The 20,913-nt window shown below is 35.3% G+C and overlaps 2 protein-coding genes across 5 annotated transcripts; one reads left to right on the top strand and one right to left on the bottom strand.

The window, feature by feature from the left end:
• Positions 1 to 6,084: 6,084 nt before the first annotated feature.
• LOC138306468 (uncharacterized) lies at positions 6,085 to 9,872 on the top strand. The gene is made up of 6 exons (XM_069246931.1): positions 6,085 to 6,185; positions 6,569 to 6,766; positions 7,595 to 7,733; positions 7,943 to 8,197; positions 8,598 to 8,678; positions 8,966 to 9,872. Exons 1-6 carry the CDS (start codon positions 6,164 to 6,166, stop codon positions 9,027 to 9,029), a joined length of 759 nt encoding a protein of 252 aa, XP_069103032.1. The 5' UTR covers positions 6,085 to 6,163; the 3' UTR covers positions 9,030 to 9,872.
• Positions 9,873 to 11,410: 1,538 nt separating this feature from the next.
• LOC138305901 (dnaJ homolog subfamily A member 1-like) lies at positions 11,411 to 20,903 on the bottom strand. 4 transcript variants are annotated; one of them, XM_069246177.1, is made up of 6 exons: positions 20,777 to 20,903; positions 19,645 to 19,782; positions 18,907 to 19,201; positions 16,766 to 16,993; positions 15,488 to 15,718; positions 11,411 to 15,296 (listed from the first exon to the last, which is right to left on the bottom strand). In XM_069246177.1, the coding sequence occupies exons 2-6, from the start codon at positions 19,774 to 19,776 to the stop codon at positions 14,977 to 14,979; spliced, it is 1,206 nt and encodes a 401-aa protein (XP_069102278.1). In that variant the 5' UTR covers positions 19,777 to 19,782; positions 20,777 to 20,903; the 3' UTR covers positions 11,411 to 14,976. The 4 variants fall into 4 exon arrangements, with proteins under 4 accessions (XP_069102278.1, XP_069102279.1, XP_069102276.1 ...); XM_069246178.1 differs by having other exon boundaries at positions 19,645 to 19,779; positions 20,729 to 20,898; XM_069246175.1 differs by having other exon boundaries at positions 20,729 to 20,897.
• Between the last annotated feature and the right edge of the window lie 10 nt (positions 20,904 to 20,913).

Genomic DNA, 20,913 nt, shown 5'->3' with positions numbered 1-20,913 from the left:
GCGATTTGGCTGAAACTTGCATGAAATGATCCTGACATGGTCCCGACAAAGTGTTGTTATTTTTCGGGTCGATCTGAAATCCAAGATGGCAGCCACAGTCTCCATCTTGAAAACACATTTTGAACTTCTTCTCAAGTTCTACCGGTGCAATTTCGCTGAAACTTGCATGAAATGATCCTGACATGGTCCAGACAAAGTGTTGTTATTTTTCGGGTCAATCCGAAATCCAAGATGGCCGTCACAGCCGCCATCTTGAAAACACATTTTGAACTTATTCTCAAGTTCTACCGAAGGGATTTGGCTGAAACTTGCATGAAATGATCCTGACATGGTCCAGACAAAGTATTGTTACATCTCTGGTTGATCCCAAATCGAAGATGACTACCATGACACTATGTCTAATTAATTTCCTATATTTAAAGGCCCTTGGGCCTCTTGTTTGAAATAAAATTTTGTTGAAAGAAATTGAAAATGATCCTGACATGATCCTGACAAAGTGACACCATATATAATTAATTTTACTATTGTCAAGGTAGTCAGATGACCGTTAAGGCCCTTTGGGCCTCTTGTTGGAAAGAGGAGTTCATACCATAAAAGAAAATGGTAGAAAAAACATATGTCCGTGTGCTCGTTTTTGAGCTATTGTAACTCAAAGGTACCAAGTTGACAAAATATTGGATTTTATGTGAATTTTACCGTTTTGACCACATACGCGAGGGATTAAAGCCATAATTTCCTAATGAGATGTTTAATATGTATGGATTTTTGTAGAAATTTATTTTTCCAGTAGTCTTCTTTAAAAATATACCCTTTATGATAAATAAGAGTAATATTTTTTCTCAGAATAACAACATATGCCACCCCTACCCCTTAATTTTGAGCTACAAAATGCACCATTTTCAACCATTTTTGCCAAATTTAACCCTATACAGAAAAAGTTTCTGGTATTAAACTTTTGTCAATATTTTGCATATCAATAGGAAAAGGGTTGCTCTTTCTAAATCAGGCAGAAAAATTGGGGGTCCGTGTGCTTACTTTTTTGCCCCATTTGAATATTTGTTATTTTTCAGTATTTTAGAGTAAAAAATAAAAGTGATAAAATTGATATTAAATGTAAAATTAAAATGACAAAAGTGTATTATTTCACACATTGATGCTCCATATCTTAATTACCATGAACCTAGTAAAGATTTACAGCAAAAATTAGCTCGATAAAGCTAAAAATGCTGGCGCATTGATGTAAAAACAATTTCAGTAAAAAATGGTAAAAACTGTGGCTCTATTCAAAGCGAAAAAAGACACAATTTCAAAATGGCCGCCAAATGGATCATTTCTTAAAATCCCCGTATACAAAAATCTGCCAAAAATAGAAATGTAATTTTTCGACAAAATTTACAACTGGCAACTTGCTACAGATATTGAGAGATTTTATTTGAAAATCTCATAACTTCTTTGATCTATGTCGAAACGAGACTTCAACGGGACTGAAACCACAGAAGAATACATCCTTAATGCGAATGTATTCTACATGGTTAGGTGGTTATAATATTGTTGTGACTGTGTCAAGTACATTGTATTGTTTATCCGGGTAAATTTATATACGATAAATGTTATGTAATTTCGTCCTTCAGGTGCATGTATTATAGCGAACGATATGCATATACATGTATTATATATTACACGACATTGAGTCGGTAACTTACAGGTATTGGTGACTTAAGAAAACAAGAGATCTATGCAAAGTGGGAATTAAACATGAAAATGGCAAAAACGAACATGCACACCTATGCATGGCTGTTAGTAGTGCATGTTCTTTGTTTCGTCTTAAGCACGCACGCGCATGCACAGACACTTGCATTATACACCGTAAAAAAGATAATTTGACAGTTGATTTTTCACAGCGCTACAACTAGTGTATTGGGGAAATAGCTCTAATGTAGTCTGTGAAAAAGGAAATACTGATTTATTACAGTCGGTGTGGAGCGGAGAAATATCCAACTCTACACTTCCAACACGTCCAAACCTAGGCCTAAAGTGAATATTCAGGTAATACAAAATGATAATATACAAAATATAAAGGAACAAACATGTAAACAGCACTTAGTCTTTCGGACTTCTTAGTGTTATTTCGGACTGAAGAAGGCCCTATAGTGGCTGAATATATATTCCATAGAAATGATTTTGATTTTACTTTGAATTTATTTATTTTGGCCTTTTATTTCGGATTATTGATATACTAGCTTTATACCGTTTTTCCTCATTATGAGCACTTAGTCTAAACGTGATATACAATAGTCGCTAATTAACTGACGCAATTGAGAAGTGTTAAGAAGGATTAGCTAAAGGAACATAGGTAAATACGTTAAAGCAATATATCACAATAAAGAAACGGTTATTATATCCAAAGTGAAGTTTTGTATTTTACTTTTAAACTTAGAATATTAAGTATGTTCGAGTTGATTAAAACAAATAGATAACATCACAGATGTCAGAATAGGAACCTGTCATAAACCGCGTGACAGTTTGCTCCCTCCTTTGATAAGACACGTCTTCGTGTCGCATATTACCGACGATGACACTGTGGTCTAAATGTCCTACAGTCCTGGGTACTATTTTTGTCACAGCGACCTTTTTATGTCGCTCAATGTCCAGTTCTCTCTCTCGAGATGTTCAATTTGTATTTTCTGTTTTTGTCAAGTTGATAGTAGTTGTTCTCCTGCTCCAAATATTCTATTCGCGAATTTAGATATTTTCTGCGTTTATTTGTGTCTATAATTCCCTGTTCCGTTGACGTCTTTAAATGTTTACTTATCGCTTGCTGCAGTTGCCTGTTTGTTGCTTGCAATGTTTCAATTTGGTTCGAAAGTTTTATTTCACGTTCTGCGCTGGTTTGAATTCGTTCACACTTTGTTTCGAGAGATGTGATAAGTTTCAGTAATTTTTCCTTTTCGTCATTTAACACATGGCACCTGTCACTAAGAACGTTGATCTGCTTTACCTGCCGTTTTGATGTTTCACTTGTCTGTCCACTACCTGGTTTAATTTGCATCTTGACCAGCTCATCATTGGAAACAGATGCAAAGGGTGCAGAGGCGAAAAATTCCCTTTTTAATCTGAAAGTTTTAATTCTCTGTTGATCTCTTATCTTCTTAGCGCGGGACTTTGTTTTATTGCTACTTTTCACTGCCGGACATTTCCGAGGCGTTGACTTCTCTCGATTCACTTTTTTGAAGCATATTCTTGAGAAATGTCCAAGATTTCCGCACTTAAAACACGACACATTTTTAGCGGGACAAGAAAAGCGATGGTCTGAATAAAGAATTCCACCTCTTCCACATTTTCTACACTCACTTAAAACTGGTCCTCTGTAGTTCATCTGAGGTAGTGTCCCAAAACGCTGGCAAAGTCCATGGCAAGGGTTTAACATGTGCGTGTTACCCTGGTGAAATATCCAGTTTTCATTTGTAAAAACTATATGTTCCTTGCACTTATCAAGTCTTAGTAATGAGTGACCGTATCGTAGTCCAGCTAAAAAGTGGACTTACCCAGATATTTTCACACCAACTTGCACAGCGCTACAGCTAGTGTATTTGGGAAATAGCTTTAATGTAGTCTGTGAAAAAGGAGAATCCAAAGATGAAATTTTCTTATATACTGATTTATTACAGTCGGGTGTGGAGCGGAGAAATATCCAACTCTACACTTCCAAACCAGGCCTAAAGTGAATATTCAAGTAATACAAAATGATAATATACAAAACATACAGGAACAAACATGTAAACAGCACTTAGTCTAAACGTGATATGCAATAGTTGCTAATTAACTGACGCAAGGGTTACAGGAATTGAGAAGTGTTAAGAAGGATTAGCTAAAGGAAACATAGGTAAATACGTTAAAGCAATATATCACAATAAAGAAACGGTTATCATATTACAAGTGAAGCTTTGTATTTTACTTTTTAAACTTAGAATATTACGCATGTTCGAGTAGATTAAAACAAATAAATATTATCACAGATGTCCGAATAGGAACCTGTCATAAACCGCGTGACATTATATGTGACATGTAGCTTTATCATAATATTAAAACAAAATGAATGTGTTTGTAGTTTTAACGAGATTTAGTTGACGTGACTTCCTGTAAGATGAGTTATACATGTCATGTTTATTCATATTTTGCTCATATAACTTACACCTTTATTTCTTATACATGTACTGGCGAGTGGGAGTGGTGTTTTACGACCTCTCGGAAAGATGACCACGACATGTGGTCAGTCTACTTCCACCGGACACCTTGTCAAAGCTGACATATAGTATAATATGTAACAGTAGTTTTAATGCGTCGTACATAAAGAATACACATGGTTGGTGTCTTAAAATGTAACTGTTTTTTGGCCAGGGCCAGAAAAGAACGTAGATCGCGATCGCCGCCTGTCTTAACCTTGCCATATTACAGCTGATATTTACATGTAAACGTGTGAGAATTTTCATTTCTTTCAATAAAAGAGGCGAAATATTTTTTTATTCTCCTGCTCATTTTGACGAAATCCGTTGATAAACGAAGTAAAAATAACGTTGATTTGTTATTTCGTTATGTCCTCGCTAGGAATGGGAGAGGGCAATGAGGATATCAATGGATGACTGTCGGCGTACAATCGTCACAAAGTGCTGCTTCACGTGCGTTTGTTTTTACGGGTTTCATTTCTTAGTTTTAAAATTGTCTTTTTGACATTTTTGAAGTAAAGAAATAAAATTTGAAATGTATGGTATTCACTCTCGGTTTCTATAGTGTACGTTAGATTACCAATACCACCATTCTGATTCATCACAGTAACTTCCCTTTACGTCATCCGTTAACGCAGACAGATCTTATTCTAAAACAAATGGTAGTACAAAAAATGTACCTCTGTCAGGTCAGAATACAATAACACGTGCTAACCTGAGAATTTGGAAAACGTCCCGCGGATTAGATTTTCTAGAGAAGAATATAATTGATATATACTAATTACCAGGCGTGTTAGTCAAAGATCAATGGTGACGGAACGGAGACGTATATATAAACATTGTATATATATATCTCATGATTGATCTTTACTTGATGGGCATGCTTATCACATCAAACTGGTTTGCATTAGCATTAGCTACTGTTGTAGCATCCTCGATACTCCAGGGGTTCCGATCACTTCCGATCGGAACCCCTGGAATATCGAGGATGCTGTTGTAGCGGAAAAGATACAATGTAGAAGTGAGTCAGAAGGTGATATCTTTTCCGCTACAACAGTAGCTTCATTAGCATGTACTTAACTGAATTGGGTTAGGAAATAAGTTCAAACTGTCTTAGACCATCTAGTCTAAGAATGTTCTGAAATTCGGGTTTATAATGGAGAAACTGGATTCAATAAACGTTGGCGACTATTCTGTCGTGTGGCCTGTTGGAACTACCAAGATCACTGTACAAGTTAACCTTCCAGGTGCATGATTGAATCTGAAAGGCAAATTAATCTGAAAATAAAAATTATCATCTTTCAGATGGCATTTTGATGCATTTGTATGGTGATCTATAGTTCCAGTATGGGTAAAGTGTACACAGATACTTGTCGTATAGGTATTTCTAAGGTATCAAACGTAATCGTGATCAATACCGTATAATTTGTAGGTTTATTTTGTTTTATTTTCCATAAGGGACGAAGATAATATTTTGCTTTTGGTGTATGGAGAAACATTATAACCACATACTTTTTCCTTAAATAGGCCGACGTGATTATGAATTTGAAATAATTTGCCTCCCTTCACGTTACTCATGTGTTACTCTTGTACGTGTAAAATCTCAAACTTCATCGATGCCATTCAATAAAATCCTAAATATGGAATGTTACAAACATGTGATACAGGTATCGTTACATGTAGAATGTATGTTGATCTTAATGCAATTTACTTCATTACTGATGATCGTTTGGTTTTTCCACGGACAGTGAATTATTGGTATTTTTATTTTTCAGATGTTGGTGCGATGTGTAACATAAAAAGTGGAATCCTTATTGTTTTGGCGCATTTAACTGTTGATGTGAAGCCGCTATCACAAAATGACTCTGGTGTAAAATGTTTGGAAGATTTTGACGATTATTAATTTCAACTAACTGAAGTAAGGAATAACGACAGAAAATATGGCCGATCATGGACTTCCGGGTAAGAAATCAATGGGTACGATTTAATACCCCGGTGTGTCGCAATTGTGAGAGAATGATCAATTGATTCCTATATATTTGATTAGCTTTGTTGCTGTAATACACACGGAGAATCCGTTTACAATGATGAAAAATATAATTATTAAGTTTTCGGGGATTTTTTTGTGTCGAAGAACATTTTGTCTGAAAATGTATTATATCCACCCATCCCCGCAACCACAACGAACGAATTAAGTTGTCTTTTTATCCGACCGTCTGTCTGTTTGTCCGTAAAATTGTCCTGACACCTCCTCCTTAACTACTTGTTTGATTTTGATAAAACTGTGTTTTTTTTCTTTATTTGATTATTCCTTGTATTCTTACTTCATAACGTTTTCATTTCAGAGTGTTCACGAATAACAGAACTTCCGCTTACAAATGCTTCTCATCCCACACCGGATATTGTGTTCAGTACCGAACAAAGGATTGTAGGAACAACTGTTGATATTACATGTCCAGAAGGCTATAATGTCATTGGACAAGATACGATCACGTGTTTAATATCAGGACAATGGGATGCAGACGCTTTACCTCATTGCAGTGGTAGGTTTTGTTATATTAAAAATCTCGTAATTACAAAATTATTTTTATGAGTTTTCAATTTGAACTATTTTACATGATTCTCTATCATGGCCTTTAAAACGCTGCAATAGCATCAGACTCCACAATAGATCTACCTTTAGATGTTTTAGATGTACAAAATCAGATTATTTATCCTTTCCAATAACAAGTCAAAATTGACTTGTTCTTGGAAAGGATAAACAAACCAAAGACTATTGGGACATATTGTATCCCAAGCAATTAATATGTTATTCTCTTTATATGATAAAGCCATTATCCTCCTTTTATGGAATAACATTTTTCTGATTACATAAAATGCGGCCCATTACTTTTAAGTTTCCCAATATAAATTGCCCCATTCTGATCTATTCAAATTATGTTCCTTCGTTTCACCGACTAAATACTGACGGGGTAAACGAAGGGAAATAACTCTGATACTGAAGGAGTTAAATAAAAGGAAGTAACTCTGATACTGAGGTGTGAATTAAAAGGAAGTGACTTTAATAATTGCGGATTAAAACGACGGAAAGAAACGAATGATCATGGACTGAAACTAAGGGACAACCTCTCCTAGAGTTTATTGCGTTCAATTGTGGGGACCGCAATGAACCCTGGGAAAGATTGACGAAGGGAAGTAACTCTGATAATGGCGGATTAAAACGAAGGGAAATAACCCTGATAATGACGGAATGTGCAATGCAATGACGTTACTCTGGTTATCGAAATTGCCCTGTCTATACATTTTGTACAGGTTTATAGTATCCCTTGCATTGTGTCACGTTAACATGATATGTTCCGTTCACACTGTAGATGTTGTATACGGTATCCCGGACTCTACAAAGATCTACCTGGGGGTGTTCGCGATCTGTGGTGCCCTCTGTCTCATTGTCTTCACCGTGGTCCTAACAAGGATCATCTGTTTCAAGGATAAAAAGAAATACGCAGAAAAGTAAGTTCATTTTACCAGCTGACATCATAAACATACATACTGTCGATCAGCATGTGTAGTAGGACAAAGTTCAAATTATTTTCACATCAAGAAGACATTATGCTAAAAATTTAAAACAAAATTACCCATAAAAACAGCATCCAATTGTCTGCGAAGCAGATAGCTACGTATTGTACCAAATAAACATAACTATTTCTTTTTTGTTGTAGTAATTTTATGGGCAGAAGTACGGAATCCGTATCGTCCATGCAGTACTTCCCAGAGGAAAAGAGATACACAGAGCCAGTACAAACGGAAGTGACTGTAGACGAACCGCGATCTCGTTCACCGCCACCGGATATAGATACCATAGCAACATATGTCAATCAGTCGTATCTCGGGGACGAGCAGGAAAGATGGCGACAGAGACTGTCGAGTTATGACAGCTCCTTTGATGGGGATTTCGATCTTCAATGGCATCACATGTACGTAAAACATTGACAAAACGATATTCAATAGTATACACAAAGACAAATACACAAACAATGTAACGTGCGCGTTTTCAAAGGTTTGAAACATTAACGCAATGCATGTGTACATTATATATCGTTGTCATTAAAAAAATAACTTGATATTTCTAAAACTACACAAAAATATATTTTTGTTGACAATTAACCACTTGTAACTCTGATAATTGATCTGCATCGGGTTTATAAACATGTCAACGTATGAAATGAGAATAATGGCATGAGAATAATGGCACAGACCAAAGTGGTAAAATATGGTTAATTAACTTCGATAATTTGGATATATGCTAGTGATTGGTTGTCCTATCTGATGTTACACACATATTTGTATATATATGATGTCTGCATGTATTTTCAGTCAACCGGATGTAGCCCAGGATAATAACCGGAAGTGGAGTAATCACAGTATACAAGGTGTTGACACGTATGATTATGACCAGTAAGTAATAAATCATTCGGATCTATCAGAGTTATTGCCCTTGGTTTCACTCCGTCAGTACTGACGGAGTAGAACGAAGGGAAGTAACTGTAATATATAAGAATGTTAAAATGTTTACTCGACTCGAGTCTCGTTTACATTATTAGTGGTGCTACGTTTACGTAATCGTAATAAAGGATACTGGTTGCACTTGTTTCAGCAATCGTGATAAATATTAGCACGAAAAAAGAAATGACGTTATTTACTACATCAAATATTCTCTCCATTCACTATCTTCTTTGTGGTAGGTACGGCGGCATGCCTGTGATTGGTGAAGGGGAACCCATTGACGACGATAGAACCCCGTTTTGATGACGTCAGAATCATTGCTATGGAGATGTCAAATTCTCCGTCAAATTCGTGGTAATGGACGCGATACATGTAAAGTGTAATCGGGAATTATAAACTCTCAAGTGATATGGAAACATTTCCCCATAAAAGGCAACCCCAAGTGTTCCTAAAAAAGCTGGAATGATCAAATGGTGAAGGACTCTGTGAAATGATACTGTGTCAAATGGAGATACTGTGTAGACCCAAAGTACCAAGATAACAGTTCGAACACGACGAGCGGGTGGATTACAGTACAGTATCACAGAACAAACAAACATGCACTCATATTTGTGATTTAATTAAAACGTCAGTAAATTAAAACTGGGACAATACTAGTGAGAAACATTAAATGTGTGTGAATGTTTGGGCACGTACACATACACTCATGGATGCATGGGTGCAGATGACCCTGAGTCGACTCTTCACTTTCATTGCTATAGTACTGTATTATGAGAACATCTTAAAAGATGTATATTTTAAACAATGGCACAACGTAGATTTGTTCATATTACATGTATATTTCTTTTAAATATAATTTATTTATAATATAAAAACACTAAAAGCTTACATGAATGATATTAAGTTAATACAAATGTATATTCGTTGTTTTGTTGAGTTTGTGAGAGAGAGAGAAATATTTATTTTAAAACAAATCATTGTTATTCATTTTAAAATCAATAAATAATAGATAACTATTTCACTTTCACAAGATTTTGTTATTGTGTTCAGTGATTGGTTAATCAGGCTTGATGTTTAAAGATATTGAGCCCTTTACAAATTATCAAATTAGATCCACACAAACTGCATCACTAAATGGTTTGATCTATAACATTATCTCTGTCCTAATTTAATTGTAACGTGCAGATTTGATCGTGTACACAACAAAGTGTCATCTCCTATGTAGACGTAAACGACATAAATAAGTACAAAGACATTGTACACAATAACAACAGAATCCTCATATCTGAAACGTCCATGTCTCGAACGTTTCCAACGCTTTCACGAAATCTCCCCTTTGTCCTAATTTCACCAGAAATCTTTCATTTTTTTTCTATTCAAATCCACACAGGGATAACTGCCACGTTAAATTGGCATCAGACCACAGTTTCCGGTTCGTTGTACTTTTGAATGTACGTAGTGGGTTTTGAATTTTAGATATATACATATCTGTTACAAGATATTTTGGTGGCTTATATAATCCAACTATGTGTATACTTTTTTGGCTTAGAACTTTAGTATATCAACCCAGTTTTCATCGTGTATTGTTTCATGACGGTTTAGTAAGAATTTATATATGTAGATTTCCTCATAAAATTGTAGGTTTGTGAATTAACGTGAAAATTCCTGAAAATGAGCTGGTTTTTGAGCACTCTCTAACTGGCACGGCTATAAAAGTTAAAATCATTTGAGCCATATTTTTTGTAGCAAAATTCGATATTTCTATGTATTATAAGTATACTATGATATATGTGTAGTTAAACATTCGTGTCAGGCAAGGATTTATAAGTGAGAATTCCCTAATGCCAGGTCCATGAAGATAGAACCCATATAGGCTGTCATTCCGAAATGTCCGAAGATTAATTCTCTTTTAATATTTTTTTACACGTCTGTGGCCTCAAACTGAGGTCTGACATACAATGTAGATATGGTTAATGACTTTTAGCAATCCTCAGACGTTCACTTCTCTATGCTATACTTGATTGGCAAGTTCCGCATAATATAGTTTAGCATTACTGACCACTGTGACCTTGAATGAAGATTAAGGTCATTCATTTGAGTAAACTACTATTGATCGTCCTTCATTCAAGCATGTCACAGGCCCAATCTGATTAAAATACAGATCCATATTATCATTACGTTGTAAAATAGGATATGACAAAATTCCATTAGGGGTAATGTCTAGGTGACCTTTGGAAATGGTCAATCAAATTGTTGCTTGCAAAGTTTTGACAGTGAATTTCAGGGGACGAAATTGTTTGAAAATCTCTCAGAATTATTTCTGTGTACGTAGTCATCTCGCCCAAAGAGCAAAAGAAAGCTAATCGTACATGTATGTTGGGACAAAATGGCGTTTTTAATCGATATAGCAACGTGCAGAAAATATATTTGATCTGCAAAAACACATGGTATAAAGGTCGTCCGAAAATGACTCCTGGTGGGGTGTTGTCGGATCCTCTATTGAACGGAGTGGTTATTAGGATCTGTATTTCAATCAGATTGGTCACAGACCCAATATCAGGTTTCTAGGGCTCTTGCATTACTTGTCAAATTGCTGAACAGATCAGAAAATTCCTGATTTACCAAACTTGTTTAACTATTTCACATACTTAGTAAAATGTATTATGCATTACAAACACTTAAGATTTTTTATACAGTATCATTTTATTTGGAGTTTTTAGTCAAAGTTAAAAACACAATGATAATATTTGTTCCAGTTGTTTACACTGTAACTATACAGAATCCTGAAGTACACAGACACAGTACATAAATTGCTTCCCATTTCATCATAAGGTGATTTCTATGTATACAGTAATAATCAGAGGTGCATAAATAAACTCATCCTTGATACTCCAGAGGTTACTATCACTGTCGTTATATCCACCCCAGGAATATGTCATAGCAAAATTGAAGGCAACAGAAGACACAGGTTTGAAAGAATTGAATAATGGTACACTGTATGATTTTGAAGTTGTGAATCAATCTCTCTCTTATCTTCAAAGGAAGTCTCTGAAGGCCTGTGATAGGTCAAAGTTTTTTCCTCCTGAACTGATTTCAGGTGTTTTACTATGCGATAGTCCAGGGGTGGATATGTATGTCAGTGATAGTAACCCCTGAAGAATTGAGGATGAAATAAACTACACAGGATCGTTCCAGTGAAACATCTCTCCTACAAAGCCACTTGCATTGTATGGCTACTTATCTTTCACACACAGTGATCATTTCATCTTGCCATAGCACACTTTGACCTTGCTAGGCGACATTAAAATTTTTTTTGAAACTTTCTGCATCAGGTAATGCAAAAAATTAATAAAAAAAATTGTTGTTGGTGCTACCAAAAAACAGGACGTGGAGGCCAAGATTATATTTTTAGGAGAGCTATTTGATTGGAACAACACTTACACAGAAACGTAAATAATATTGTCGCTTGCTACATTGTAAAACAGAATAATATACTGGAAGCCATAGCATAGAAACTGACATACAATACCTCAGCTAGGGCATAAATGCATCCAAATACAAAAAGATTTTATTTCAAATTCATCTTAAACTGCGAAAATTATTGGTGGGTCACTGGAGTGATATAGCTTTGAATATTTATTTATTTGTTTATCATGATACACCATGGCAAGATATTCAACCAATAGAAACAGTATAAGGATCATGTGAAGAAATAAGCCGCTTTATACATTCAAATGCTATAACATAAGGGGAAGCAACTTTTATAACAATTGTAAAATGTGTACAGTACAGTACAACAGTGCAGTATTACATATCGATTTACCTCATCCCCCCAAAATCAACACCCACTTTACAGATTTTCAGTTTCCTTAAATATCTAAATTCCACTATACACAACATAACATCTGCCAGAAATAAGCCACCCACATCAATGTCATACTATAGATATATTTATACGGATAAGTACTGGCTAATAACGCTTCATAAAAGCAGACAAGGATGAACATTTACTTACTTGTAAGCCGATATTGCTTAAAATTACATGTAATGGACAGACTTGTGATGCACTTTTATATTTTATTCAGCAATATCAATTTATGATGTCATGTATCTATTGGATGTTTTAATACGATTTGATTCAGACTGGTATAATGTATAAAATATTCAAGTATATCTACAAGCATACTGTACATGTTTCAGCTGTGTACATATTATATACATGTACAAGTTTTGAAATTATTGGAAAACTTACAGAAGTTTCAATGTAATATATATATGAAGTCTGTAACTTGATATGCTTATTAGGCCAGATACGGTATCATGGATTTTGTAATTTTTTTGTATCAATTTGATTTGATAAATTAGAATTGCCTCTCTGACAGATATAGAAACATTACTACCTCTGAATGGCTTAAGTACCACGACCCTAATGTAAAATATCTGGACAGGTTTGATCCTTCACCTCTTCATTATTCTGTATTTGCATATTACGGAGATATTTGCCCTTGCAGGTAGGTTTCGATTGTGACGTAACAAGTTTGCGAGCGCAACGCCATACTTTTCAGAGAAAACAACGCGAGATGCGCTCACAAAACAATGACGTAACAATCGATATACCTACAGTGTTCTCCCTTATAGATTTTTTCCTACTGGTTCTATGGACCGGTTGACCCTAAAAGTTACCGGTCCTTGCGAAATTACATTCATCCTTGTTAGACTGTGTAGTTTATATAATTACCAGCAAAGTGATAGTTTTACTAATAAATTATATCCGCATATATATAAATATCTGGATTAGTATCGTAGTCTCTCATCAAAGTTAACTGAAAACCAGAATACTACGAAAATTGTTTTGTACAATCTGATCTTCGACCTTTCTACAATTCTACTGCTATTTTTGTTTTGTATATCCTCTATCCGGACCAAAAGTTCCCCGGTCAAAGGACCAGCTACATGGTAAAAATTATCTGCCCGACTATAAAGTTGCCGGTCACAGACAGGTGTTAATTTCGAATGCTGGATACCTACCTGCAAGGGAGCTAACTCTGTAATATGCAAAGATGGAATACACTTATAATTAGATTACTCCACCTGAGGAAATCAAAGTTATTTAGTGTACAAACAGCCGATCCAATAATCAGTGATAACTGATAACTGATCACGATGGCTGGGTTTTTTTATGTAAAGATCTGAGGGATATTTTGTAATAATATAAAACCTAGATAAAATGTTAAAAACAGGACAATTTAAAATGCTTCAACTAATATAAAATTTGACCTGCACACACAACAATGGATAAATAGATTTCATATCAGCCCATGTATAACAATGTATCGGAACTTATTATCACACAATAAAACACTGTAACACATATATCGATTGTGGCTATATTTACAAGGCTGTTGTTATTATTGGTGGCCCAGGAAATTGGACCCATATGTTTGTTCATAATACACTATTTGTATATTATAGAGTTATCTGCCCTTATCAAGTAGGCATTGACTGCAACATCATCTGTTTGCAGGTGTAACGTCATGCTTTTCACAGAAAAAAATGGATACCGACCTAAAAGAGAGGTAACTAATATACAAAGCAGAAATATATTCTTATTTCTGTGAATCAAACTTCAGGTTCATTGTACTTATATTCATACAACTTCCATCAAGAATTAGTGTCAGATATTAACAAATTTCCATTAAAACAGAATCTTCTGTTACCTTCCTTTCACAAAAATAGCCTACTTTAGTGAACTATTAGTTCAGCTAGCTTGGGTTTGTATCTCACCATAGTTCAGCTAGCTTGTGTATGTATCTGACCAGTAACCTTTTCACTCACAAAAATAGCGTTCAGTAGCTTGTTTTTGTATCTGATCATAATTTAGCAAGCTTGTGTTTGTATCTGATCATAGTTTAGCGAGCTTGTGTTTGTATCTGACCATAGTTTAGCAAGCTTGTGTTTGTATCTGATCATAGATTAGCTAGCTTGGTTTTGTATCTGACCATAGTTCAGGTAGCTTGTGTTCGTAAAGATCTGACCAGTAACCTTTTTCAGAATGAATTAATTGAGTCTGACAATTATATTCACATTCAAATCACAGCTATCATCAACCACGTGTAGAGATACTCCTTTGAAACAGCTGGGTAGTATATAGACACCTGCCCACACCAATATCTCCTAGTCACAATACTAAATACGCCAGTAACACTGGCTGCAGAAATCATTAAAAATATCTAAAATATCTCTCGTCCTATTAGTGTGACGCACATTGCACTCGCTGACCCCCCATGCCTTCACCGTCCTCGTCCTCTCCGTAAGCTTCCGTTCTTCGTCGACTGGACTGGGCCTTTGGGTCATAGTCGATGAGGTCATGTTCCTCAGCCTCATCAGGGATTATCACTTCCTGCCGAGCGGGTAAGAGTTTTTCCAGCATGCCAACGGAAGCAGGGTCTATTTTTTCTGGGAATTTTACATTGAATTTGATTATAAGTCGTCCTTTCTCAAACGGGTCCTTGTATATTGGCATGCCCTCGTTCATCACACATTTGATTGATCCATGTTTTATTACCTCCCCTGGAAAGGAAATATTTACATCAGGTAACACAATTCTATATAGCTAAATTTGTCATATTGAGTTACCTTTGGAAAGGATTTTAAAGCTTTACACATATTTTTTAATTCTTACAATCTCACTGTTATTTTTGATGTACATCTTTCTGAATAATGAATAAATATTTTTTGAAACAAATTTGATTGAACCTTACCAGGTAAATTTGTGAGTACTAGTGTTCTGTCATCTAGTGTAGGAATGGTCTTCTGGAAGCCACAGAGTGTCTCCACCAGTTGTAACTCCATCTCCATGATAAGGTCGTTCTCGTGACGTCGGAATGTTTGGTGTTCTTTTTCGTCCAAAACGATAATAATGTCACCCGCCTCCAAACCAGGCTCCTGGTCTCCTTCTCCATGGAAACGAATATTCTGTCCATCTTTCATTCCTGTAAAATCAATGAATATTCTGTCCATCTTTCATTCCTATAAAATTAATGAATATTCTGTCAATCTTTCATTACTATAAAATCAATGAATATTCTGTCCATCTTTTATTCCTATAATATCAATGAATATTCTGTCCGTCTTTGAATCCTATAATATCAATTATGTTGTAAAACAAGCATCTAAATTACATTTGCCTTTTAATATTTCAAAATATTTAGTAAATAGAGAAATTCTTACGGATGGGGAAGGAAATCAGATATAAACTTTCGCATATTAATTGTGTCTTAAAACACTATTTTCATTTCATTTCTCCGTATTATATAATTCAAACAGGAGAATATCTTTTGTTAAAAGCTAAATATCAATCTTAAATTGGGAAGACCTAAGTCAATGGATCTATCTAGAAATGCATAAATAATTAAAACCTTTCCATTTTCTGATTTAAATGACTATATCACTGTCAATTACAAGCTATCACAGTATAAAATGTATTGTATGTCACTGTTCAGAGATGTGGTTGATCCTATCAGCAAAGGGAGGATATTTCTTGAATTTTGTAGAGAATTCCCCTTAATATTACAAAAAATTGAATTTTGCAAGAAATTTTGGTTTTATACAGCCAGGGTCATGTTAGGAAAGTGCCAGGTTTGATGGTGGAGAAAAGCTGGAGTACCCAGAGAAAAACCACAAGCCAGCAATCTGAGATCAGTATCTGGCAACTGTCCAACATTAGTTCGAACCCGCATCCCAGAGATGGAGGGCTTGAGGTAATATATTAGGACATCTTAAACACTCAACCACCGCGGTCCCTGAATTTTGCAAAAAAAACCTCTCCTTAATGTTTAACGAAGTTATTTTATGATGTTTCATCTGACATGATGTTTCTCATATAACATTGTTCTATCAGAGGAAATCACATCCTGGACTGTTCAATTATGTCATAACCTCAAACTGTGAAACTTTCAATCTGTCAAGTAACTAGTCTACTGCTTCAACTGCTTCTTCAGTAAAACACACTAAATCTTCTGAACCAAACGTTAACTTACCTTTGTCAATGTGGACTTCGAGGATTTTGCGTTCACGTATAACTTTGCGTCCCTGACAATGTTTGCACCTGTGTTTGGGGTTGATCCGCTCTCCCTGTCCCTGACAATCCCCACACACACTCTGTATCTGTTGGACCATACCAGGCCCTATCTGTTGTATCCGTACCTGCATGCCTGTCCCACGACATGGAGTACACTTCTCTACGGCTCCCTCCTTACCACCTCGACCTAAAACAACATAGTTCACATTGAAGGAGTGTCTACAGGTGTCATTTTCCTATCAACAAATGAGAGGAAACAAATCGCTTTGAAATAATTTCCATTTGGAATGGGGCCTCATTATTGGTCCCCAAAAGCCCCTGTAAGTGTTTATTAATGTAATTGATGATGTTTCAAAACACATCAGATATGATTTGTTTCTCATGAATATCTTGTTCAATCAAAGGAAATCCTCTGAAGAGGCAGCAATTTATGTAGGATATTTTTCTTGTGAGTCTTGGACTCACCAGTTTTGAAAATAGTGAGTCCCAGACAAAATCAGTGAGTCCCAAAATATATTTGAATCCTCGCAATAGCGCATTTCTATATGATTTATTTCAATTATATCATTCAATAAGGAAATTTGAGAAAGATCTTTTCAGTACTTTCTGAGAAAGAGCGATAACAAACTTTAACTACCAAAATCCAAGATGGCTTCAAATTCATTGTCATTCCATTAAAAAAAAAATGAATTTAGACTCAAAAGATTCATTAGGTCAATTTTCAAAAGGAGTACATGCTGAATTGATTATTCATTGTTAATATATAATTTACATAATGCATGTTATTGTAAGAAATAGTTTTTAAATTGAAAGGTAGTCTGTCTGACCAACGCAGAAATTACGGCAAATACATTCTGTATATTGCCAAAGAATTTTGAAAAATGAAACATAATATACATTTAGTATGGATTCAAACAAAATGTTTAATTTAGAACTGATAAATGACCGATCAAATAGCAGACAAAACCTCAACACTTAACAAGCGCTGTCACTCACCGAGTACACAACACGCCAACCATATCAAGATGAAAGTGGGCCATGTGCCAAAAATATCAAGTGACATGACCCAAGATATTGGGCCTGAAGTATTAATTAATTGGTTATTGCCATTCATGATCCAATTGTCATGCTTGGTTGACGTTTTGCATCCGTACCCTGGTTAGTTTACCTGTGTTCTCTGCCAGCCGACTCACCTGTCAAGGCCACCATTTTTTGGATGCGTTTGATTGCAAAGTCCAAAAAAATGTGGGACTTAGCCACTGAAATCGGGAAGCGTCCACTGAGGCAAACTATTATAAAATGATGTGTCCTAACTAATATAGACACGTAGGACGCATCCTGACGCGTCCCATAAATTGCTGTGAGGGGAATCAAAGAATCACATACACCTTGAGGTTTTACAACAATGATGGCGGCTCATATTGAAGGAATATGGACACATATCATTCACTTTCTTCCTTCAGCCAAAGACAAATACTTTAAATGATGGACATCGCAAGACTGAACTGATGCATCAAACAACACTTGAAAATGGTCGCTACAATATATATCGCACTATAAATTTGAATCTGTGTCTAGTGTTCCATAAATGGGATCATTGTCAGATTACATGGAGTCCCTTTATGTAATTGAAATGGAGTTACAGAAAAAAAAGGAAATTAAAATGGATATGAATCAAAACCATCTACTATAGTATAGCTGAATATCCAATCTGATTGAAATACAGATCCATATAACCACTCCTTTAAATAAAGGATCTGACAACATCCCATAAGAGGTCGTGTTCAGATGATCTTTATACAATTTGTAAATCAGATCAATTGCATTTTCTAAACCTTACTACATCCGTTGAAAACCCCATTTCGTCCCAGTTTATAATTAACTCTGTTGTGATCTTTAGGCAAGATGACTACAATTTTTTAAAAATCTTTCATCCCCTGATATCTCCTTTCAAAATTCTGCAGGCAACAATTTGATGCCATTTCCGAAGGTCACCTAGACATGACCCCTAATAGGACGTTGTCGGTCAGATCCTTTATCAAACGAAGTGATAATAATGTATTTTAATCAGATTGAATGAGTATCCTTGGAAAACCCTACCTTCACATTTATCACAGATAACATTTTTCTGTAGAGCTAGTTTTCTTGTAGCGCCTTTGTACAGGTCCTCTAGAGAAACTTTGATCTGGTGAACAACGTCTTTGCCTTTGGATGGACCTCTTCCTCGTCTTCCGCCGCCACCTCCTCCAAAGAACATGTCGAAAATGTCCATTGGTGAGTGGAAGCCGCCACCACCTCCATCCCCGCCTTTAATGGCTTCCTCTCCACCTCGGTCATACAGTTCTCTTTTCTTTGGGTCAGCTAAAACTTCGTAAGCTTGACTGATTGCTTTGAACTGCAAGATAATCACAATAGTATAAAGCATAACATGAACTTTTAATTGATATTATTTTGTTGTTTCAACTCACCATTAATATAACATTCCAGGATGACGACCAGACCTGGTTCAAACCCAGGAATCTCTAAACATGAAATGGATCTGATGCTCTACCATAACTAACATACCAGCTGTTGCCAGTAATAAACCTTATTCAGAACATATTACTATTTCTAATGTTTGCATTACTGCACAGATACTTCAATAAGATTTCTAGTTTTGCAATCCAAGGACTATCAAACATTTTTATCCCAGCCTTTTCCCTTACTCGTGTTCTTATAATATGCCTATCTATAACTTGTCAAAATTTAATTTTTCTCCTCATTCAAGGGTGTTTTGAGTAAAATTTCAACAGGAATCATTAAATGACACTTCTAATTTTGACTATTTATCAAATTTACCTTTTCTCCCTCATCAGGGTTTTTGTCTGGATGATATTTTAGAGCAAGTTTTCTGTAGGCTTTCTTCAGCTCCTCAGGTGTACAACTAGGATCAACCCCCAGGGTCTTGTAGTACGCTGTTTCCTTCACCATTGTCTACTAAAAAGGACAAAAACTAATTATCAGTGAAGTTAAAGTCAATATTTCATTTTAAAATACCCATGTACATGTATATGAATATGCAGGGGTTATAATTAGCGGTTGTACCAATTACAGTTCAATTATATGCAGTTTGGGTAAAACCACTACCTTAACAATTGTGAATTATACTCAAACTAGAGTATTTTAGCCCTATTGGAGTATGGATTTGTAACTGGAAATAGCCTAAATTGCAAATATCTCCAATTTTGCTATACTTTTCAAAAAAATTGTATTTATATATGCCAAGATTAAGAACAATTTAGTGAAATTTGTGCAGTAGAAGCGTCTGTTACTAAGGATCTTGATGTAACTTTTCTCAAAGTATTGCATATATTTTCAATTAATACATTCCGATATGAAAACAAATCAAATTTTTGCATATGTGTTATGTTTCATAGTTAAATAAATGCGATTTGTGAAAATGTTTGAGAAAAGTTAATTTTAAGCAATTCCATCTATTTTTAGTAAAACATACTTCTAGTATCGGGGTATGTGATTTTCCCCGACCCAATATGTATACAATTTGTTTAAAGGAAAAAACCCACCTCTTAGCAAGCTGAAGATCACAAATTACAGTTATATAACACGAAGTTTCATTATCAATAGAAACAAAGACAATGTTTGGACATGTTAAAACAAAACCAGGAACCTGTTCATTGTTAATAAGGTATTTAAAAGGTCATTCATTATTTTCAGAATTATTTGATCACTGAACTTTTTTCGGTTTAAATAAGAAATAACGAGTTTTTAGAACAAAATTTAAGTTAACCCGTAATTCTTATAACACGTACGTATTACCATACACATCTACGAGACACATCACGTTTCGTTGACAATGCAGACGCACGCGTTGGAGATGTCCACACACCCAATCAAACGATTAAATATGAACAATTTCTCTTACCTTGAATTAAATTATCTCACTTAAAAGTTTCTTACACCACTTGTATACCTTGTGTCTATAACAACTGGGCTTAAACTGGTGAATTAGGTGTGGAAATATGCTTTTTAATCAGCTGTGTTTCTCCGAACATGTAGAAACTTCCAGACTCATGGTCCAATAACCGGAAGTTGCGTCACGAAGCATTG

Source organism: Argopecten irradians, chromosome 13 (assembly GCF_041381155.1).
Source record: "Argopecten irradians isolate NY chromosome 13, Ai_NY, whole genome shotgun sequence".
NCBI lineage: Eukaryota > Metazoa > Mollusca > Bivalvia > Pectinida > Pectinidae > Argopecten > Argopecten irradians.
This window is presented reverse-complemented; position numbering and strand designations above follow the sequence as displayed.